The sequence below is a fragment of the Tauraco erythrolophus genome, chromosome 2 (genome assembly GCF_009769465.1).
Source record: "Tauraco erythrolophus isolate bTauEry1 chromosome 2, bTauEry1.pri, whole genome shotgun sequence".
In the NCBI taxonomy this organism is placed as follows: Eukaryota; Metazoa; Chordata; class Aves; order Musophagiformes; family Musophagidae; genus Tauraco; species Tauraco erythrolophus.
In genome coordinates, this window is record NC_141466.1 from 12,839,226 (window position 1) to 12,858,179 (window position 18,954).

The 18,954-nt window shown below is 37.6% G+C and overlaps 1 protein-coding gene across 1 annotated transcript in view; it reads left to right on the forward strand.

The window, feature by feature from the left end:
• TRDN (triadin) overlaps positions 1 to 18,954 on the forward strand; it is a 205,717-nt gene that overhangs the window by 40,798 nt on the left and 145,965 nt on the right. Inside the window, exons 8-11 of the mRNA XM_086632103.1 lie at positions 456 to 515; positions 3,106 to 3,165; positions 4,734 to 4,928; positions 9,718 to 9,777. Coding sequence (XP_086488229.1) covers positions 456 to 515; positions 3,106 to 3,165; positions 4,734 to 4,928; positions 9,718 to 9,777 — 375 coding nt within the window. The remainder of the gene's footprint in view (positions 1 to 455; positions 516 to 3,105; positions 3,166 to 4,733; positions 4,929 to 9,717; positions 9,778 to 18,954) is intronic.

An 18,954-nucleotide genomic window follows, 5' to 3' on the forward strand; every position in this document is an offset into this window, starting at 1 on the left:
AATCATTCATAGCTGGAAAAACTGTTAGTTGTTATGTGGAGTTCAGGAAATACTTCAGAAATTAACCAAAGTAATAAACAAGAAAGCTCAAAAATAAAAATAAACCAAAATAAACCAATAAACAACAGTATAAACAAAACAAAATGAACCAGTAAACAACATAAATAAGCTGACTCTTCTTGACTAACTTCTTTCATGTGGTTACAGTTGTGCCATAAAGGCCATTCCTCCCTCAGCCAATGGCAGAGACCTTAGGGATGGTAGAAGAGTGTTTCAAAGTCCAAATCACGTCTTTTGGCATCACCAGCAGACAGCAGCATCTGAATCAATCTTTCTGATTCTTTGGATGGTTACCCATGGTGTCTAGTTGTGTTTCTTGATGTTTTTTCTCCTTTTCTCACTTAAAATGCAACAATTTCTCTTTTTTAATAACCATTAATGTTGTTTATTCCTAGCAACTCAGAAAGAGAAACCTGAAAAGCCAGAAAAACATGAAAAGAAGGCACCTTCTAAAGGTAATGCAGATTAGCATTAGATGTTGTACAGTTTTAGATTTTTAGCAGTGCTATAGTTTGGGACAGTGTGGAGATGAGTATCTAAAGTATTAATCTCTTACAGTCTATGCTGTACATTTTTGGGTGCTCTCACTTTTGCTTGAGCAGGTCTTGATCAGCCCCTCAGTCAATCTTGCTCGGCATGTATTTCTTGCTTAGTTATCTTGTTTAGATGCATGGAGGTAATTAAAAATCATTCTTGTGCAGCTAAAGAAATAAGACTGTGACTATTGTATTTTCATTCTTTGATGTCTTTTCCTCCACACCGGAATTCAGTAATTTGTCTGCAAAGGCAGCTTTCTCTTCTGTATCAGTTTTCAATCTGGCGCAGACCTAATGCAAGAATGTTTGCTAACTCTCAGTCTGGGTCCTCCATTATAACCAAAAATAGATTTTCATTTTCTTGCCTTTATTTTTTTGCAGTAACATTTTCATTTCAATACAAGATTTGTGCTGTTCTTCACAGCAGAAGTGGCTTTGGTTGAGATTTACATATCTACTAATTATCATATATATTCTGAAGCAATATTGTGTATGAAAGATGATTTTCAGTATTATTTTGACTGATAATTCCATCTTTAGCCATGACTTGGACAAAATAATTGAAAAATCCAATCAGCTTGCCCGGTTATGCTATTTTTTAAGGACTAATATTTATTATTGCTTGACATTTGAATGTTTTTGCTCTGAAGGCATTGCTTTTTGGAAGCCAGATATTTCTATAATGAAGTTAGGTTTCAGTCTTTGTCTCTTCTTACTTCTACTCAGTCAACTCTTGAAAAAAAACCCTATGTGATGTGTCTTAGTATCAGTCTGTTATGGCATTCAGATTAATCTGATGATGATGGGGCACATTAATTAATTAGGTTTAACTCGAATCTTTTCAGGCAATATAGATTCAAATGTACAAACCAGTCTCTACTGGACTTAACCTCACTCTAAGGAGAAACATAAAACAGAAAGCAGGAGTGAAGGAGTGAAGCCTCAAAGCCTTGAAAGACTTAGAAAGGCAGACATTGTCCAGTCTCTCTTTAAAAGGGATAGTTGTTCATTTTTTCTGCTTTCAGTTTATAACTTGAAAGTGTAAGATTTTTGTAATAAAGTGAAATCGCACTGAAATATTCTGGAGAAAATAAATGTTCATGGTGTCTGTGTAGATTTGAAAAGCAAATAACTTCCAAGAATCACTGAGATATTCCTAATGAGCAGCCAGTCTGTTTACCCATTTATCTTCTGCTAGCTAACCAAATAATCACTTAGAGCTTTAATGTATTTAATAGCAGCCATGACTCCAGTCACAGACTGGAAAATTTTATGAAGAATTTGGCCACTTTGCAGCTAAGGAGATTTGCTGCTGTGGTGTGACACATAGGCAAGCTGCCCTCTCTTGAGTTGATCCATGTCACATGAGTCCCTATGGGTGGACTGAGTTCACCAGGACACTCGTTGCCTTTAGCACTTCCTGAGGCACATTTATGCCAGCGATGCGAGCTATCCATTGCCAGGCTCACCTCTCTTTTGTCCGAGGTCTGCTCTAAACCAGATCAGCTGCCAGCAGTGCTGAGGGGCCATTTCAACCACTTGCAATCCCTAGGAAATGAGGATGCTCAGGTCCAGGCCAACTTCAGGGAGCAGGCGTACTGAAAATCAGATGGGTGCTTCCCCCACAGTCAGGAGATTTTCTCTACACTCAATAAAAAGACTTAGGGTACCTCTTCAGCCCCTGTTAAAGGCTCCGGAAAGCTTCAGTGTTATGAATGCTATTTAAAGACAACATCTAAGAAACTGCTATCTTAAAAAAAAAAAAAAAAAAAAAAAAAAAACCAACAAACCAGAAAACCCAGAAAAACATGTCTAAATATCAATCATGGCTCATGTAGGCAGCAATATCAAGTTGGAATTCATTTAGAGAGGATGTTGCTATTTTATAGTTATCACTTGAAAGAAGTATAATTAACTCTCAAGGTTGTTTTGTTCCGGCAATACATCTGGATGACAACCAAGAGAGGAAAGATAGAAGAAGTCTCCACATGAAATTTTGACAGCCTTTCTAGGACATAGCAGTGTGCTTGTTTACATAGTGTATCCTGTGCAGACATGAACTCACTCAAGCTGGGCTCTGAAGTGAGCACCAGGCTTGTGGCTGTGTTTGTACGACAGTGAACCCAAGCTAAGAAAAACACCTTTCTGTAAGATGAACGTAGCCGCACAGCTTCCTGTGGGCTGGAGCACAAGAAGATCAAGCCCATATCTGCTCAGAGCTTGAGCAGAGCAACTTTGCGTCATCTGGAACATGCAGTATAAACATTCTCTACAAAGGTTCAGATCTGTGTGACTGTCTTGAGTTCTGGTTAGGTGAGTCTCAACAGATGTTTTGAAGCTTTTAACGCAACGTGTGCAAATCCGAGAAAAAGAAGCAAGATTTTTGCAAATTAAAAAACAGGAATAATGAAGAAATGTGAAACTTCCAGGGATGTTGTTGTATTTTAGCAATATTTTCTCATTCTTTGTCAATTTTGTTTTCCTCATATGCAATTGTACTCTTTTCTAGTGATTCAAAAAGACAAACCTGAAAGACATGAAAAAGCTGAAAAGAAACCTCCTCCCAAAGGTATTTATTCATTTATACTACATTTTTTTACCAGAATTTACATTAAAAATATAGAATCATAGAATCATAGAATGGTTAGGATTAGAAAGATCATCTAGTTCCAGCCCCCCTGCCATGGGCAGGGAAACCCTCCACTACACCAGTTTGCCCAAAGCCTCATCCAACCTGGCCTTGAACACCTCCAGGGATGGGGCATCTACAACTTCTCTGGGCAACCTGTTCCAGTGCCTCACCACCCTCTGAGTGAAGAATTTCGTCCTTATATCTAATTTAAATTTACCCTCTTTCAGTTTAAAGCCACTGCCCCTTGTCTTATTGCTACATGACACTATAATGATATTAAAATAAAATTCAAATTAAAATGTCTTTAAAACATCCAGAGGCTAGTTCTATGCATGATGCCTTTTAAAACATGTTGGAATTTCAAAGATGGAAATTAAAGGTATGAATCACCATTTCTCTGAAAAAGAAGAAAGCCTATCTGTGATTTCACATACACGCTCTCACTATTACTAGTCAAGGAAATTCCTTCTTCACTAGCCAGCAATATATTTGGTCATACAGTGCATTTTTCTGAAAGTAGGAATTGTCCCTTATAAAAATATCTATATTCTGTTTTAGAATAGGTAGAACTATTGGGTTTACATATTGACAAAATCCATCTAGTCAGCTCAATGGCTCAATTGAAATAGAAGTCCAGAGCCTTGCAGAAGATGGATTTTGTAGCATTCAAGTTTTGCCTCAAGGATGATGACCTTCAGAGTTATGAAGAAAACAGAAGTGTGAACATCACACTGAACAGATTAGTTTAAATCATATTCAGCAGTGTTTTAAACTACTGTTGCATTTTTTACTGGAGTTAACTAGAAAGACATCTATTGTCAGCACCCATATCTCAGATGAGAAAAACCTGCTGACACATATGAGCAGAAGGAATACTCCTGGTCTCACCAACCTCTGTGTAGCTTCAGTCACTGATATTTGCAATTCAGTAATTCTGCTTGGAAACCTTCTCACCCTGCTGCAAGGCCTGTCTTAGACTAATCTTTCAGCCCGGGGAATCGATGTAGAGGGAGAATAGAGAACTCGAGGCTTCTTGGGCACAGACCTAGAATCAGTGCATAAAAGCAACCCTTACAAATAGACGCACTTTAAATCATCTACACAGCTTACAACAGAATTTAGCTCTGATCTCTGAAGCCTGAAGTTACTCAGATTTAGCCTGGAAGTACCTTCTATATTTGTTTCTTTCATGACCAGCATTGCCCCGCTAGTTTATACCATGAAAGCTAACATATTGTCATTACAAACATTGCATATTATTTGCCATAGCCTATTATCCTTAGTAGCAGCCAAATACTTGGTACAGGACTCAGAACAAAACTTGTTTGCATCTCACATTTCTGTCCAAGTCTATCTGGCTTTGGGGATTACATCTTTCATCAGATCTGAGCAAGGTGTTAATGATGAAGGAATACTTATTAGTAATCGTACAAGATAAAATAAATTGCATTGATTATTCTGGGGGGGATGAATGGCACTGAAAGCTTTTTCTTTATTACCTGCAGAGGAGAAGAAAGTAAAGAGCACTAAAGTGGAAGCAAAAGTTAAAAAGGAAGTGAAGGATGGAAAAGGAGAAGCAAGGACGACTGAGAAGCTCAAGCAGGCAGAGACTAAAACAACAGAAGTTGGGCTAATAAAGGCCAAACCAAAAGCTAAGGAGGAGAAAGCTCTTCAGACTATAACTAAATCGGAAAAGAAAGGTAAACAAAACCAGGAGGAAACAGATGAAGATCTTGAAAAGGTAGTATGGAAGCAGCAGAGGGAATAGATTTAAAGCTGGCAAGGACCAAAGTCTACCCATGAAAAAAAAAGTGCAGAACAAACAAGTTCCAAACAAGTCTCAGACCACTAGAAGGAGGCTATTAAGAATAAAAGAAGTTTAATCTAAATAACCAGAGTGTTCTAACTGTTTGTCATGGCTAAAGATTCATTTTAGTTTAAATCTCTTTTTACCAAGGACCAATATCTCTTTAGATAGGCTTAAGATTTCATGGATTTGCTCATTAGAATATTATGTCGTGTATGGCTACTAAAGTTATTTTGGGTAACACAGACTGTCCAATGACTGTTGGGAATTACATTTTTGTTTCTACCTCTACATACGTCCTCAGTAACAATAAGGAAAGTAGCAAAGGAAAGGAAGTGTAATAATTTGCATCACATCAGATTATATGAGGCATTGTCATGTTGTCAGGTATTGTATGACATGATGATATACCTGCCTGATGTAATTTCATACGAACAGCTTTCAAATTTCTCCTAAAAAGGAAAGAAATGCCATTACTCTGGTGAAAGAAAGAAACTAAGTCCTAAAACAAAGAATCAACGTACAACGACACCAAACAGAGGTGTTGACTACATGCTCCTCTTTGTTAGAGCCAGCCTGGGTTCTTCCACTCCCAAGTTGCACTGACCGGTTCTCTGATTTCCCTGTGGCTATTCCATGGCGTTAGGTACAATTCTGTATGAATGAAGGCAGCATGACCTGCCTCTCTATATGAATTGCCACGCTGCAGGTACAGGATTATTCCGACATTAATAGAGGCAGCTCAGCGTTGCGTGGGGCACCTATCTGATCCTCTCAGGTGATAACCACAGATGAATCATTATGCCTGAGCATCAAAGCAGCCGTCCTTGCCTGGATATCTGAATCTGCCTGGGCAGAATCTCTCAGAATTTCAGTCATCTGCTCTGGACCCCTTAGGAGTTGCCTAAATCATACATTTCCAGAAATCTGAGTGATTTTGTGACATAACCTCTTTTCTGACATGCATAGTCTGCTGAACCAGTATTTTCTAACTTTTATTTGTATTCTAGTTAACTTTGGTTTTACTTGAAATATTGGAGCCTTTGAGGCATAAAATCAAAGCAGCATCTTTCATGCTGATTGCTGTGACCAAGGGGAAAGTGCAGCAAATTGTTGAGCTCCTCTTGGGAGGTGCAAATCTCTTTCAGTTTTTGTTTGCTCTGACAGAATTTCAGTGCACAGTGGGATCTACTCCATACTGTTCAGCATAAGGTTATCAAAAAGCAATGGTGTGCAGATGAGGCACTTTACTCTCTGACAGCAAAATATTTTAAGTAAGTAGAGGTCAAAGATTACAGAGAGCAATAGAGAGTGGTGGTGGTTTGTTTGTTGGGGATATTTTTTTGTTTTTTTTTTTTTTTCCTCCCTTTAACTGGTAAATATTAGCAAAATGATCCAACTTAGCATCAAACTTGAACAGATCACTTTGTAAGTCTGCTTCAGAGCGTGACCGTGTGACTGTGCACTGAATTGTGGTGGGTGAAAGTGGAATGAGCAGCTGGAGTGGAGGAAGGAAGGAGCCTCTTAAACCACCCTTATCACTGGAGATAGGGCTACACACATTCTGTGAAAGCTGCCTTTTCTACTTTCATCCTTCCTTTTTCCACCATAAGCCGTTGCTTCCCAGCTGGACACTCTCAGAAAATTCAGTTATATATTTCAGTCCCACTGTCACCCAGGGTGAACACAATTTTGAAGTCAATATAGTTTTGCCAAGATTTCCTGATCTTGCAATCCTTACTTTTCTTTGCTTAAGGGAGTAGATCTGCCAGCTTTTCTGCAGCAATATAAAAAAATATAGTAGTAGTCACAGAAGGGTTGTTATGATGCCCCTGCTGTAGCATCATACCTTAATCAAATTAAAATTAAAAAAGATAGGTCATCTCCGAAGGTAAATCAGATGAGATCCAATGACAGAAATATCAATGACGGTTTGTATGAATAAGGATCTAGTCCCAAACTTTGGCATTATTTATTAGGACTCGGATTAAGATCTGTGCTACTGATACAGAGTCATAAGGTGAAAACTATAGTGTGAAATTTTCTTTTTAACAAGAGAATTAAACTAAAATGAATTTTTAGCCATGAAGAGACATTTGGAAAATCATATTCATTTAAAATTCCTTCTGTTTCAATCTTTGCTGATTGGCAGAATTCCCATGAACTTCAATGGGATGTGCACCTTATTATTTCACATACAACAGAAATGTTATTTTTGTTATTCAGTGTTTAACATTCTGCTTTCATTTTTTAAAAAATTCCATTTTTTCAGGGGTTGAGTTACTAAAGAAATGCTATGAGAAGACTAATACAAAATCTTTCTTCTTAGGTACAAACAAGCTTAAAGCTTTTTAAAAAGTTTATTCAAATTACATTTCTATTAAAAAAAAAACAACCAACCAACCAACCAACCAAAAACCCCCAAAATCAAACCAAACGAGTAAAAAAAACCCAAACCAGAACACCCAAAGCCTATTTTAAACCTGATTGATATCACTATTTTTAAAAAAGGAATTATTTTAATATCAATGAAATAGTGTAAGATGCTAGGCCCTCAGGCTATGTCTGCATCATAACCTAAATAGGACCATCATAGGATTGTGCTCTATCCATTGATTGTCCATACAGCTTGTGTCTCCTGACATAGTTTTGTCCCATGCCATCTGGCGGTGTTCCATACAATGCCCCAAAACTGTCCAGAGGCTCTTCCCAATGGGCAGCATGGACGAAGACAGCTGGTTTTGGCCAAAGACGGGTAAGGAAAACTCAGATTTGTACACAAGAGCTGTACCCTGCCATTTGCTTTCTGGGTAAATAATTGGCATTAGTCTATTTTAATTATGGATACAAACGGACTCACTGAGGCCCTGTTTGCAAGTGTGCTGATGTCAGTGCAAACACTGTCAGTGGCTTTAGTTTGGCCTTCTGAGAGTACAGATCTGTATCTACTTGTTTTTTCACACATGTTGCTACTTTTTTCAGAAAATTAGCATATAGACTTAGGGCAGATATTGCAGCCAAATTCTTTAGATTCCTTGAGGATGGAATCCCAAGCTGGAGCCAGCCAGAATGATAAATTTGAATTCTTAAATATGAAAGTAGAAACTACTATGAATAGTTATTAAAGATTTTAAAAGTGGTGCTCACAGCCACAGTCCTGTGTACACCCTGAAAGGTTTGCCTCAGGTTCTACAATACTGACTGGCATTACCCTCACCATCTCAGAAACAGGAAATAGCTGTATGGGCTCCTATTGACTAGTAGAAACAATGGGATATTTGCTGAGCTTGTAAATCCTTTCCTAATTGCTGAAAAAAAAAAAAACTGAATAGGAAATCATGACTTGTAAGCTACAGTTTTCTGCCCAAGAGCTTCTATGGCAGTTGACTTAACAGAGAAGAAATCATATAAATGCATCAGCATCAACTAGTACTGATGCTTCAGTGAACTATGTAAAAAAGCAAATAATACAATGAGTGATATATACTTGGGAATGTCATTTGCATTTAAATATAACAGCTATGTCATTTTTTAAATTTTAAGTATTCCAAAGTCTGCATAATTTTGTTTTGAAGTTGGCAAAGAGAAAGTAAGTGGCTTTAAAGGTGAGTAGGAGAGAGGTGCAACAGGAGGTGGAGAGAAGAAGAGATGTAACTTCTGTAGCCTGGGAACTGTGGTAGAAGAGTCTAGCACAGGTGGATAAATATGGTTAACTCAAGGGCAGTTAGAAACTTAGCTAACCAGAGTTGGAATTTAGTTTAAAGGTAATGTCCCTTAGAGTCCAGCAGGACAACGTGCATTTTTTCCGGCCAACTAGAAAATTCAGTAATAATATTGCAATTCTTTTGCACTCGGTTACAATTGGTAACTTTTCTTCATCATTCTTAGCGTTAGAAAATTTTATTAAGGCCTTCAACTCCACTTATGTATAGGATAAATCAACAGACAATCAACTTTTCTGAAATCAGAGTTTCATTTATATTCAGAAGCCTTAATAAGACTTAATTTCTAAATAGCATAGTTTTAATACATATATATATACAGATTTAATATATACATATATATATATTTGTAAAAATTAGTCTTTGGAAAACAATTCTGTAGTGAAAAAATAAAACTGTGGAAAATCTCATTGCTACTGGAGTGTAAGTACACAGAGTTCTCTTTATATTCCCATTCGCTAAATGTACATATTGATTATACTCTTAAAACAATATTAACAAAATATTGTGATATAAAATTTTATTGAATTTTTCTGTCTCCTGGCTGCGACTATTTGAAATGGATCTTCAAGGAGAAGAAAAAGTCTTTGGGACCAGTGGCCAGGCAACAGTTTGCACAGTACTTGTGTGTGGGGTGAGGACCGACGCCAAAATCGAGGCTGAGCTCCGCTGAGCCGGGGCGCACCCTGCACCCTGCCTGCCTAGAGGACAGTTGATAACTCTGGGGCACTGGTAGCTCTGAAGTTCTCGGCTGAGAGGCTTGAATTGGATCTGGACAATAAATTGTCTCTTTCTGAACATGTGAATAACTTGAAGGCCAGGAAAAAAAAACAAACATATAAGTAAGACTATCCCTGAAATGTGTCTTTGTATTGCCAAGCTTTGTCTTCACTGTTAAATAGAAACAATATTTTAAATTTACTTTCTTCATTACTCTTTTTTTCCTTTTTGCTCTGTTAGATCAATATGCATTCTGTCGCTATGTGATTGACATGTTTGCACAAGGCGATTTTTATCCAGGTACTTTCCTACATCATTGCACTCTGTTCTAATACTCTTGTGTTTTCCTGAGAGTTTCTGCTCCTTCATGTATTAAAAGTGTGTTTTGAATTGCTGAAAGGTCTCACAAGTGCAACAAGGAGTGTGCAAATAGACTTAATAAAGCATAAGACCTAATGGCTGTATTATTAAAGCTTTTAATTTTCTGTCTACAATGCATGAATTAAAATTAAGGTTGTGTTAAAAGTAGAGTCAATAGAAGACTATAGAAATTGCTAAAATCTTCTATGCTTTTTTTGGCTGAGATGCAAGAGGAAGGAGCTTATTGTTACTAGCTTATTGGTTATTTTCCCCACAAATAGCAAACCTTAACCTCAGAATGCTACAAAAATAGAACTGCCATTGTTGTCCTTAGTATATAAAATACATTATCTGATCCATCACTTCTGACCTTTATCTTCTCTCTTCCCACATCTCCGTGCTCATCTGTTCTAACACAGATACTTAATTCCTAGCCACAAAAAGAAGCTAGAGCTACTGATGATGACTGAGCATCGTCTCATAACATTATATCAATCTACCCTGACCTTATTTGATGGACACTCTTCCTTCCGAAATCCAGTACAAGAGGACATACTATAGAGAGGACGTAATCCTAGGAATGATGAGCAATGATATTTATGAAAAGAGTCAAGGATAGGATATTTAAGGACACACTAAGCCTTACAAGCTTGGTTTAGTCAGTTATTTGCTCATGAAGCTCTCCACTGGTACTTCTCTGAATTGAATGTTTTCTTATCTCTATCTCGTGGCTTAGGTCCTCTCTTGATATTCCCAGGTTGTCAGAGCTGGTAAGTCCTAAGGATGTAGCTGAGAAATAGAGACTCTCAAAATGAGGAAAGGGAGGACACAACATTTTGTGGAGGGAAAGAACAAGGATGGGATTTTGGAGGGAGGAAGTTTGTATGGCCTATGCTCAACAAGTGATGTGGAGAGACAGGGATTTCTATTAAAAAAGAGTAAAGTGTTATATTGCCTCTAGGACTTTTAAAGATGGCCAGTTATAAACAGAGGGACTGGTCTAAGTTCAGAGTGGGAGAAAGGTTAGTAAAACCTTCCAGGGACCTTCAGTTACAATTTCATTTTAAAAATAACCCCCTGTACCTGACATAATTCACCCAGTTTCTGGCTCTATGCGCCTGTACTATTAATAAATCACAACACAGAAACTTGCATGGAGCTCTTCAAGATCTCTCTTATAGTTCTCCTGACATTTGCAAGCAGCTTTGACATGTCAGAGCCCTTTTTTCCAGATGGTTCCCTGGTTTGTTTGACACTCTTTCAAGGCAGAGCAGACATGCTGTGGGAAGGGAGTTTTGGAGAAGACTGCTTTTCAGTTTTGATCTCTCCAGCTAAGAGGAAACTGGGAAGATCATGAAGGAGAGCAAGGAGATAGAGAGGGAAGTCTGTAGTTACTTGAATTTCAGGAGATAAAAGATATGACTGTCTGTTCTTGTCACCCAATGTTTCCCTTGTGTCATTTCAGAGTACTGTGACAGAGTTGTGCTAAGAAATCACAGGTTGAACAGCTGAAAAATGTTCAGTGGTCATTGAGTGGCCAGCTGGCCTTGCAGGTGAACTGCTCAGGTGAAAACTTGAGGCTCCAGAAGGTGGAAATAAGTCATAAGGCAGCTTAAATCATCTGATTTGTAGGTGAAAAGGAAGAGGACAGCCCCTTAACTTAGGGTCTGCAAAAGTCCACCCATGGCTCCACCTGTAAAGCAACTGCTTTTTGAACTGCTAAGTCATTTGTTGACATCTGAAGTCAAATGCTCACAAGTTAAATTTACTCACAAGCTGTGAAAGGCAATGCTGAAATATCCAGACTGTCTTTTAGAAGCAAGGTAAAGTCCAGGGATGCCCAGCTCTGTGTTCTTTAAAGAAATCATCAAGGAGAGTGCCACCAAACACTGCTCAGTAAGTGTTTGTTAAAGCCTTTCTCAGGCAATGTGCTCATTTCACACTGGCCTTTGTGAGCTGAAATATTACTGTAATTCATTTTCTTGAATAGATAATTGTGGGGAAAACACCAGCACACTAAGTTCCTTTAATAATCCTAATATCCAATTAGCTTTAAAATCTGCTATATTTTATCGTTTTGCAGTTTATATATTTTATGGTAAATTGCATTGTCCAAACAAAGACATCTAAATGCATTCAGCTAAGGGATTTAATTACAGTCACCCTGACACCACAATACTTTCAAACTAGAAATCATTTCTGTCAATCACAATATTATCATTTGTGAAGGAGAAAAAAACCCACATTTTTCTCTTAGAAAATTCCTTCACATAGGTATATTGGCTTTTTGTAGGATTACTTACACCAAATATGAATTTCTGTCTTCTTGAGTTTATAAGAGCAGTGTCCTACTCATTAGATTTCTTAGGCACAATATATGGATTTATAATGTCAATAATAAAAATACCATTCAGTATTTAGTCTTTGATAGTATTTTTTGAATATTTGTATTATTGAAAAAATCGTATTCATTCTGGCAACATTAGATTATTTTAGGTTCATATAAATTTTATGCAATAATTTATAGCAAAGCAGACCATATAAGATCACATTTTATAGTGACCAAACATTTAAAAGTAAAACTCATATCCTTGAGTTTCATTAATTAGATACACTTTTCAAAATATATCAATGGATACATTTTTACAGTTGCCCAAACAATCTATTGGACATCAGTTAATGTTCTTGCGTTGATTTTAACAAATGAGGCTGCAATGTTGCTCGTTTACTCAAAGTTTTGTCATGTTACTGCAGCCCTAGCTTTAAAAAATGAATGAAATGTACATAAAATGTGCACAGTGAATTCATAGGAAACCGTTGAAGAGGGGGTTCTTGTTAAGCTGCTTCATGAAGCGTCAGCTGGTTTTCTTCTTTCTCGGGCCAGCATTTGTCACCAACGCTGACTAGTTTCATGCAGATCTTCCTGTAAATCACAATAATTATATCAATATCAGTTAACTTCTGAGACTTCTATTTTACTTTTTATAAAAGAAAAGTGCCTGAGGTTCTCAGCCCTTTACAAAAGGTATCAGTGGAGTTTTAGCCATAAAAAGGTTTTGCTAAACTCTAAGTCCATCCCATGAATATCATGACTGCAACAGTGACCTACTCTGGCTTCTACTGAGACATGTATAGCCCTCTGGAACTCTACTATATACAGTGTAAAAAATTGCTTTCTGATTTTATCTGATGAAGTATAGAGCCTGAGAATATTTTTTACTTTTCTGTCTAACATGCACGTGATAGGTGACAGTTTCTCAGAAGGACTGCTGAACCACCTTTCCTCCAAAGGATAGATTTTCTGAGCTTATTTATCCCTGAACTAAAGTTTCTTAGCCAAGTACAGGCAGTACTGTCTCAGCATTAACAAATTGCTCTGTCCAAATTGCTTCATGCTCCTTTTGGTTGCCTGTAAATGAAGAATTGATATCATTTTCTTCTAGGGTTAATTTTCCAAATTTTACTTCTAAAACTGTAAAACCTAAAGAGGAATACTTGTATTCTAAGACATGCTGAGACACATTGGTTCTGACTGGCACCTTTATTCTTATCATAGAATCATAGAATGGTTAGGGTTGGAAGGGACCTCAAAGACCATCTAGTTCCAACCCCCCTGCCATGGGCAGGGAAACCCTCAACTACACCAGGTTGTCCAAAGCCTCATCCAACCTGGCCTTGAACACTTTTAGGGATAGGGCATCTACAACTTCTCTGGGCAACCTGTTCCACTGCCTCACCACCCTCAGAGTGAAGAATTTCTTCCTTATATCTAATCTAAATCTCCCCTCTTTCAATTTAAATCCATTGCCCCTTGTCCTATCACTACACGCCCTTGTAAAAAGTCCCTCTCCAGCTTTCCTGTAGGCCCCCTTTAAGTACCAGAAACTACAATAAGATCACCCCGGAGCCTTCTCTTCTCCAGGCTGAACAGCCCCAACTATCTCAGCCTGCCTTCATAGCAGAGGTGTTCCAGCCCTCGGATCATCTTCGTGGCCCTCCTCTGGACCTGCTCCAGCAGCTCTATGTCCTTCTTGTGTTGGGGACTCCAGAGCTGAGTATTCCAGGTGGGGTCTCACGAGAGCAGAGCAGACGGGCAGAATCACCTCCCTCAACCTGCTGGCCACACTTCTTTTGATGCAGCCCAGGATACGGGTGGCTTTTTGGGCTGCCAGCGCACATTGCTGGCTCATGTTGAGCTTCTCATCCACCAGCACTCCCAAGTCCTTTTCCTCAGGGCTGCTCTCAATCCATTCTCTGCCCAGCCTGCATTTGTGCTTGGGATTGCCCCGACCCACGTGCAGGACCTTGCTCTTGGCCTTGTTGAACTTCATGAGGTTCTCACAGGCCCACCTCTCCAGCCTGCCAAGGTCCCTCTGGATGGCATCCCTTCCCTCCAGTGTGTCCATATAATCCAATCCATGTATTTGATAATTTATTTGATATTCCTTAATTTTAATATTTCTAGTGGTTTTATTCATGTTTTTATATTTCACTGGTAGGGGAAAAGGTTCTATTTTATTAGAAACCTTTACCTTAACTTTCATAACTATTTTTTTGCCCTTAGAGCATTTGAAATCCTCACCTATGTGGATGGATTTCAGGGACACTAGTTAGTCACTCTTAGCATGTAGCACATGGTTCTTTAAGTGAACTGGATCTGTTGTATTTTATCCCCCCTGTGCCATACTCCCATTTTACCACTCCTCCCCTGCTTTACTGCAATGTTTGTCATCTCACTTTACATTTACATTTTTTGAACTACTCTGGCAGACCAAGGAGTCGTTCCAATGAAACGCCCTTTTTATTTTGCAGCTACCTGAAGTGGATTCTTGCATGTCTGTCGTTTTGCATGCCCACCCCAGCATGTGGTTGTGCATGCTGCGTACAGCTGAACTAAGCATGATAAGCATCCTGGGTATTTGGTCGTAATGTGGCACCCTTGTTTCTCACAAGCATAGTGTATTGTTATGGGCAGATTTTGTTTTCGTTTTGATCACTTGGAAGTTTATTTTACGTGCATAGTTTTACTGTGTTCTAGTTTTGGTTAAACAACTTGTGTTTCACAGCACACTGGATTCACTACTGGATGATCTTTGCAGTTACCTAATTGCCAACAAAGACAGTGGGAGCACAGATGTGATATTGTTGTTGATTTAACCTATCTAAAATCTTTGCACTGAAGCACCCAATAACCCTATGGAGCTTATATCGTTACATGACTGTTTCAAATAACAGCTAGACTGCAAATGAATGTGGCCATACCATTTCCTTTCATCAATTTACCCTCATGTGTTTATTGTATATTTCCATGCCAGGGTCTAAAAGCCAAAATGATGTAGATGATTTTGCTAATCTTACACTGTTGAAAAAATATTTGCCTTGGAGAAATTCATCAGGATGACAAACATAGTTAAGAATTTCAGGGAAATTGTGGGAAGAGTCCATAGGGAACCCTGTAGCCTGCTTGGTCCCAGAAAAGAGAAACAAACTGAAATGTCCTTCATGTCTACAATGCTCTTCCATGGCTTGTCTCTTCTTTCCATTGTCAAGACGTATTCAGCCAAAGAACAACAACTATGGTTATTACACAATGTGGTAAGAGAATTCCAAGACATTGTCAGTATGATGCTTCCCATTTAATATCCAAAAAGATTTATGGAGATACTGTTATAAAAGCATATCGATATTGCAAGATCACAAAGCATATTACCGCAAAAAAAAATTGAGAACATTAAGTGCCTAATTTTGAAAGTAAAAATGCCGGTATTTGTTGTGGGTGGGCCGTAGCGCTGGAGTTAAATACTTGCGCTCTGCTGTTCAGATAGCAAAACGCTTTAGGCTCTTGAAATATTTTTAAGTGCCACTCCTACTTGATTAAAGACTAGGATGTGTTGTGGATATATCAATGACAGGGTGTCACTTTTCACCTTGTTACATTATATTTACATGGGGACAATTCTAATGCCAGTGCAGTTTCTCTGGGCATATATTTGATGAAGTGTAATTAAAAAAATCAGTCATAATAAATAAGAAAATAACATGTTATTTGCTTCTCATTTGGAGAAATTTAGAATGAAAAACTGTGGACCTAGTTATAGGCTTTTGTGTTTGAGAGAGAACACTAGAGAATATTATTTTTTCCTATGGAGACGTGTTTTCTGATGCTACCTGCTCAATAGCCCTCTCACCTACAGTAGAAAACAGGCAAACCAGATTTTTTTTTTAGTGAAATATTGAAGGGAGAGTTTGGAGTTGTGAAACTTTTCCAGTCTTACTATTTAAATAGGGAAGGTATCTAAGAAGTAACATGTCTTCTCCCTCTGAGGGCAGTACTGTACCTCAAAATTTGCAGAGACTCATCTGGATTTAACTCCGAGTTGAGAGTTAATTGTCCATCAGTTTATAAAAGAATTGTTCATATGATAAAACACTTGTCAACACATTTATTTCTGCTGATGACATAATTTGAGGTGGTTGAACTACAGGGCCATTTATTCCTCTACTAATCGCCTGGAAGAGTTCTGATTAGTTTTCAAACACTCTGAAAGGAAAGTAATGAAGAGTAATTTTAAATATATGTATGAGAAACTGGAAATTAAGTTTTAATTATTGAAAAATTTCTAACTAATTTATCAATGTGCAACACTTGCAATAGTTTTAGCTGTCATTTGAAGTCTAAATATTGTTTCTTTACATTTCTATTCGGTTATGTGAAACTATAAGAAGACATCTACTGACGTCATTTTAATGAGATTCTTGACTGTGACTCCTCTCTCACCCCAAAAGCTGTGTCTATTTGGTCAAGCTCTGAAATGACACTGATCTCTTACTGGGGACATTATCAGCACACAATCCTGACACCATCCCACAGAGGCAAAACAGCTATCCATTATTCCCTGTTTATATCAACCCACTATGAGTCAGAGCCAGATGCTGGCACACAAAGCTGCATCTGTCAACACTCTTATGGCACATTATTGTAACTTTGCCAAAAAAATTTCAAATGACTTTCACTCTCTCAGAAGGAGCTACCCAGGGAATGTGTGGTATTCTTCTGCAGAGAGGAAAGGATCGCTTTGCTAGTTCACTGCAAGCTACTCTGAGGAGTCAGACTTACATGAAACAAAAGAAAACCTAAAACTTTGCTTGTGCAAATGAGTCTAAATCCTTGATTTTAATGGAAATCAATCTAATCTGTGAAGGTAGGGAGACTAGACAAACAAAAGTGTTCTCACACTTATATTATATTTTGTTGTTGCTATCTCATATAGTTCAGTAATCAAGTTTCAAAATCAAGAGTCATGTCAAAAGACTCATTAAAAATGTCTGAGAAAAGTTGATTATGTTGCAGAGGATCATCAAAAGACTCAACCACTTCAGTTTTGGAAAGTAAGCTATTTAGAAAGTAAAGCCAAAAGTTAAATGCCAAAAGAAGAGAGCTAATAATAAACAAATGGAGTTTCATATTAAAAAGGTAAAACCAAGTTTAAGCAGTGACCTTGTAAAACAGTTATTACAATTAATGACTTCTTGTTATCATTGATTTCCAGTTAGAATTATTACAACAAATACCGATGGTGTTTCAAGTAGGTTAAGAAATGGAAACATTATAGAGCTACACAACCCTTCTTTAGTACTCAATATCATTGACAGAAGTTAATTCAATATGAAAAATATTTGCAGAAAATTATTTAAGCCAAAAGTATTTTTATCCATGTTTTTGAGGCAGCATAGTTGGCAATGAAACAACTTAGAAACCTAAAAACCGTAAGTTCCAAATGTCAGCCTATAAGAGCATATGTTTCTTTCTTAGCATTTGGATGGCTTCAAGCATGGGGAAAAACACAACTCCCAAAAGAAAAAGCCTCCTTTTCAAGCCCAGATTTATTAGTTTTTAAAATTCAGTATATGGCAGAAGAACCCAGGCAATGGTTATGTATATTGCAGATTTTGCTGACAGTTCTTTTATTTCGAACACACATAGGATTAGTTATTTAAAGGGGTGGGATACAGTTGTCGATAGAGCTGAGATTGCATTATAAGCAATGTTAGTAGAAAATACTATCATCAAAGTCAGCTACATACAGCTCTGCCAAACTTTAGCTGGTAGGATTCAAAACTTGCCATGACAGATTCTTCTTCCAGTAAAGATTAGTTTAAGCAAAATGTTTCAGCCATTTCCAACACTTAGAAAGTTTTTGTTGATTGTTTAAAATTTGTCTCCTTCAGTCCTTCCCTTTCAACTGTTCTCTGTGTTGCTAAGGTAGCTAAAATCGAGACTCACTAAAAGGCTTGACTTACTTGTTTCACAAGTTGGAATATCTGCTCTGCAACATCCTGTTAGCAAGTAGTTTGGTAAAAAAGAGTTTAGGATTCTCCACATGGATCCACATATATATACCTCTTGGTTCTGTCATTTTCTGATGTTGGAGAACAAGCTTGACCTATAGAAAGATTTTAGTGTTGTAACACTGAACACTATAGAATCTATATTTTAAACACTTATCAACCTGATAGTCTCTGAAAAGCTTAAGCAATTGCTTAATTTCCTTACATAATGCCTGGGAAATCATAAAAGCCATCATGGAGTTGCTTAAGCCAACCAAGCCAACCACCTACATCTTAAATGCCAACCATTTCAGGAAAATAGAAACCTTTCATGGTTACAAGCAAATATCTTTCTTTGTTGTGACATGACAACCCACGATCTACTCCTTCAGCTAGTTGTATAAGTGCAGGTTATATATCTCTAACTTACATATATATTTCTAGGATTTTAAGTGACCTAATGAATCCATTACCTTTAGAATATACTCTTGAAACTGTCTCAGGGAAGTTAACCACCATGAAATGGGTATCTCTCAACTTTAATAGAAAGGAAAATAGCTGAGATCTATGCAAATGTGCCTTTAAACACCTTCTGATGCTGAATACACTGAAATATCATGAAGAAGGAAAAGTATGTATTGAAGGGCTTCCAGTTTTCTTCTGAATTTTTCATTAATAAGGCAAAACCTCTAGCTCCATTGTAGGACTGAGAGAAGTTACTCTCCTCATCCAAATACAGATTCTCTGTTGTCTCTGCTGGAAAATCATGAAGGTCCATTTTAACAACAG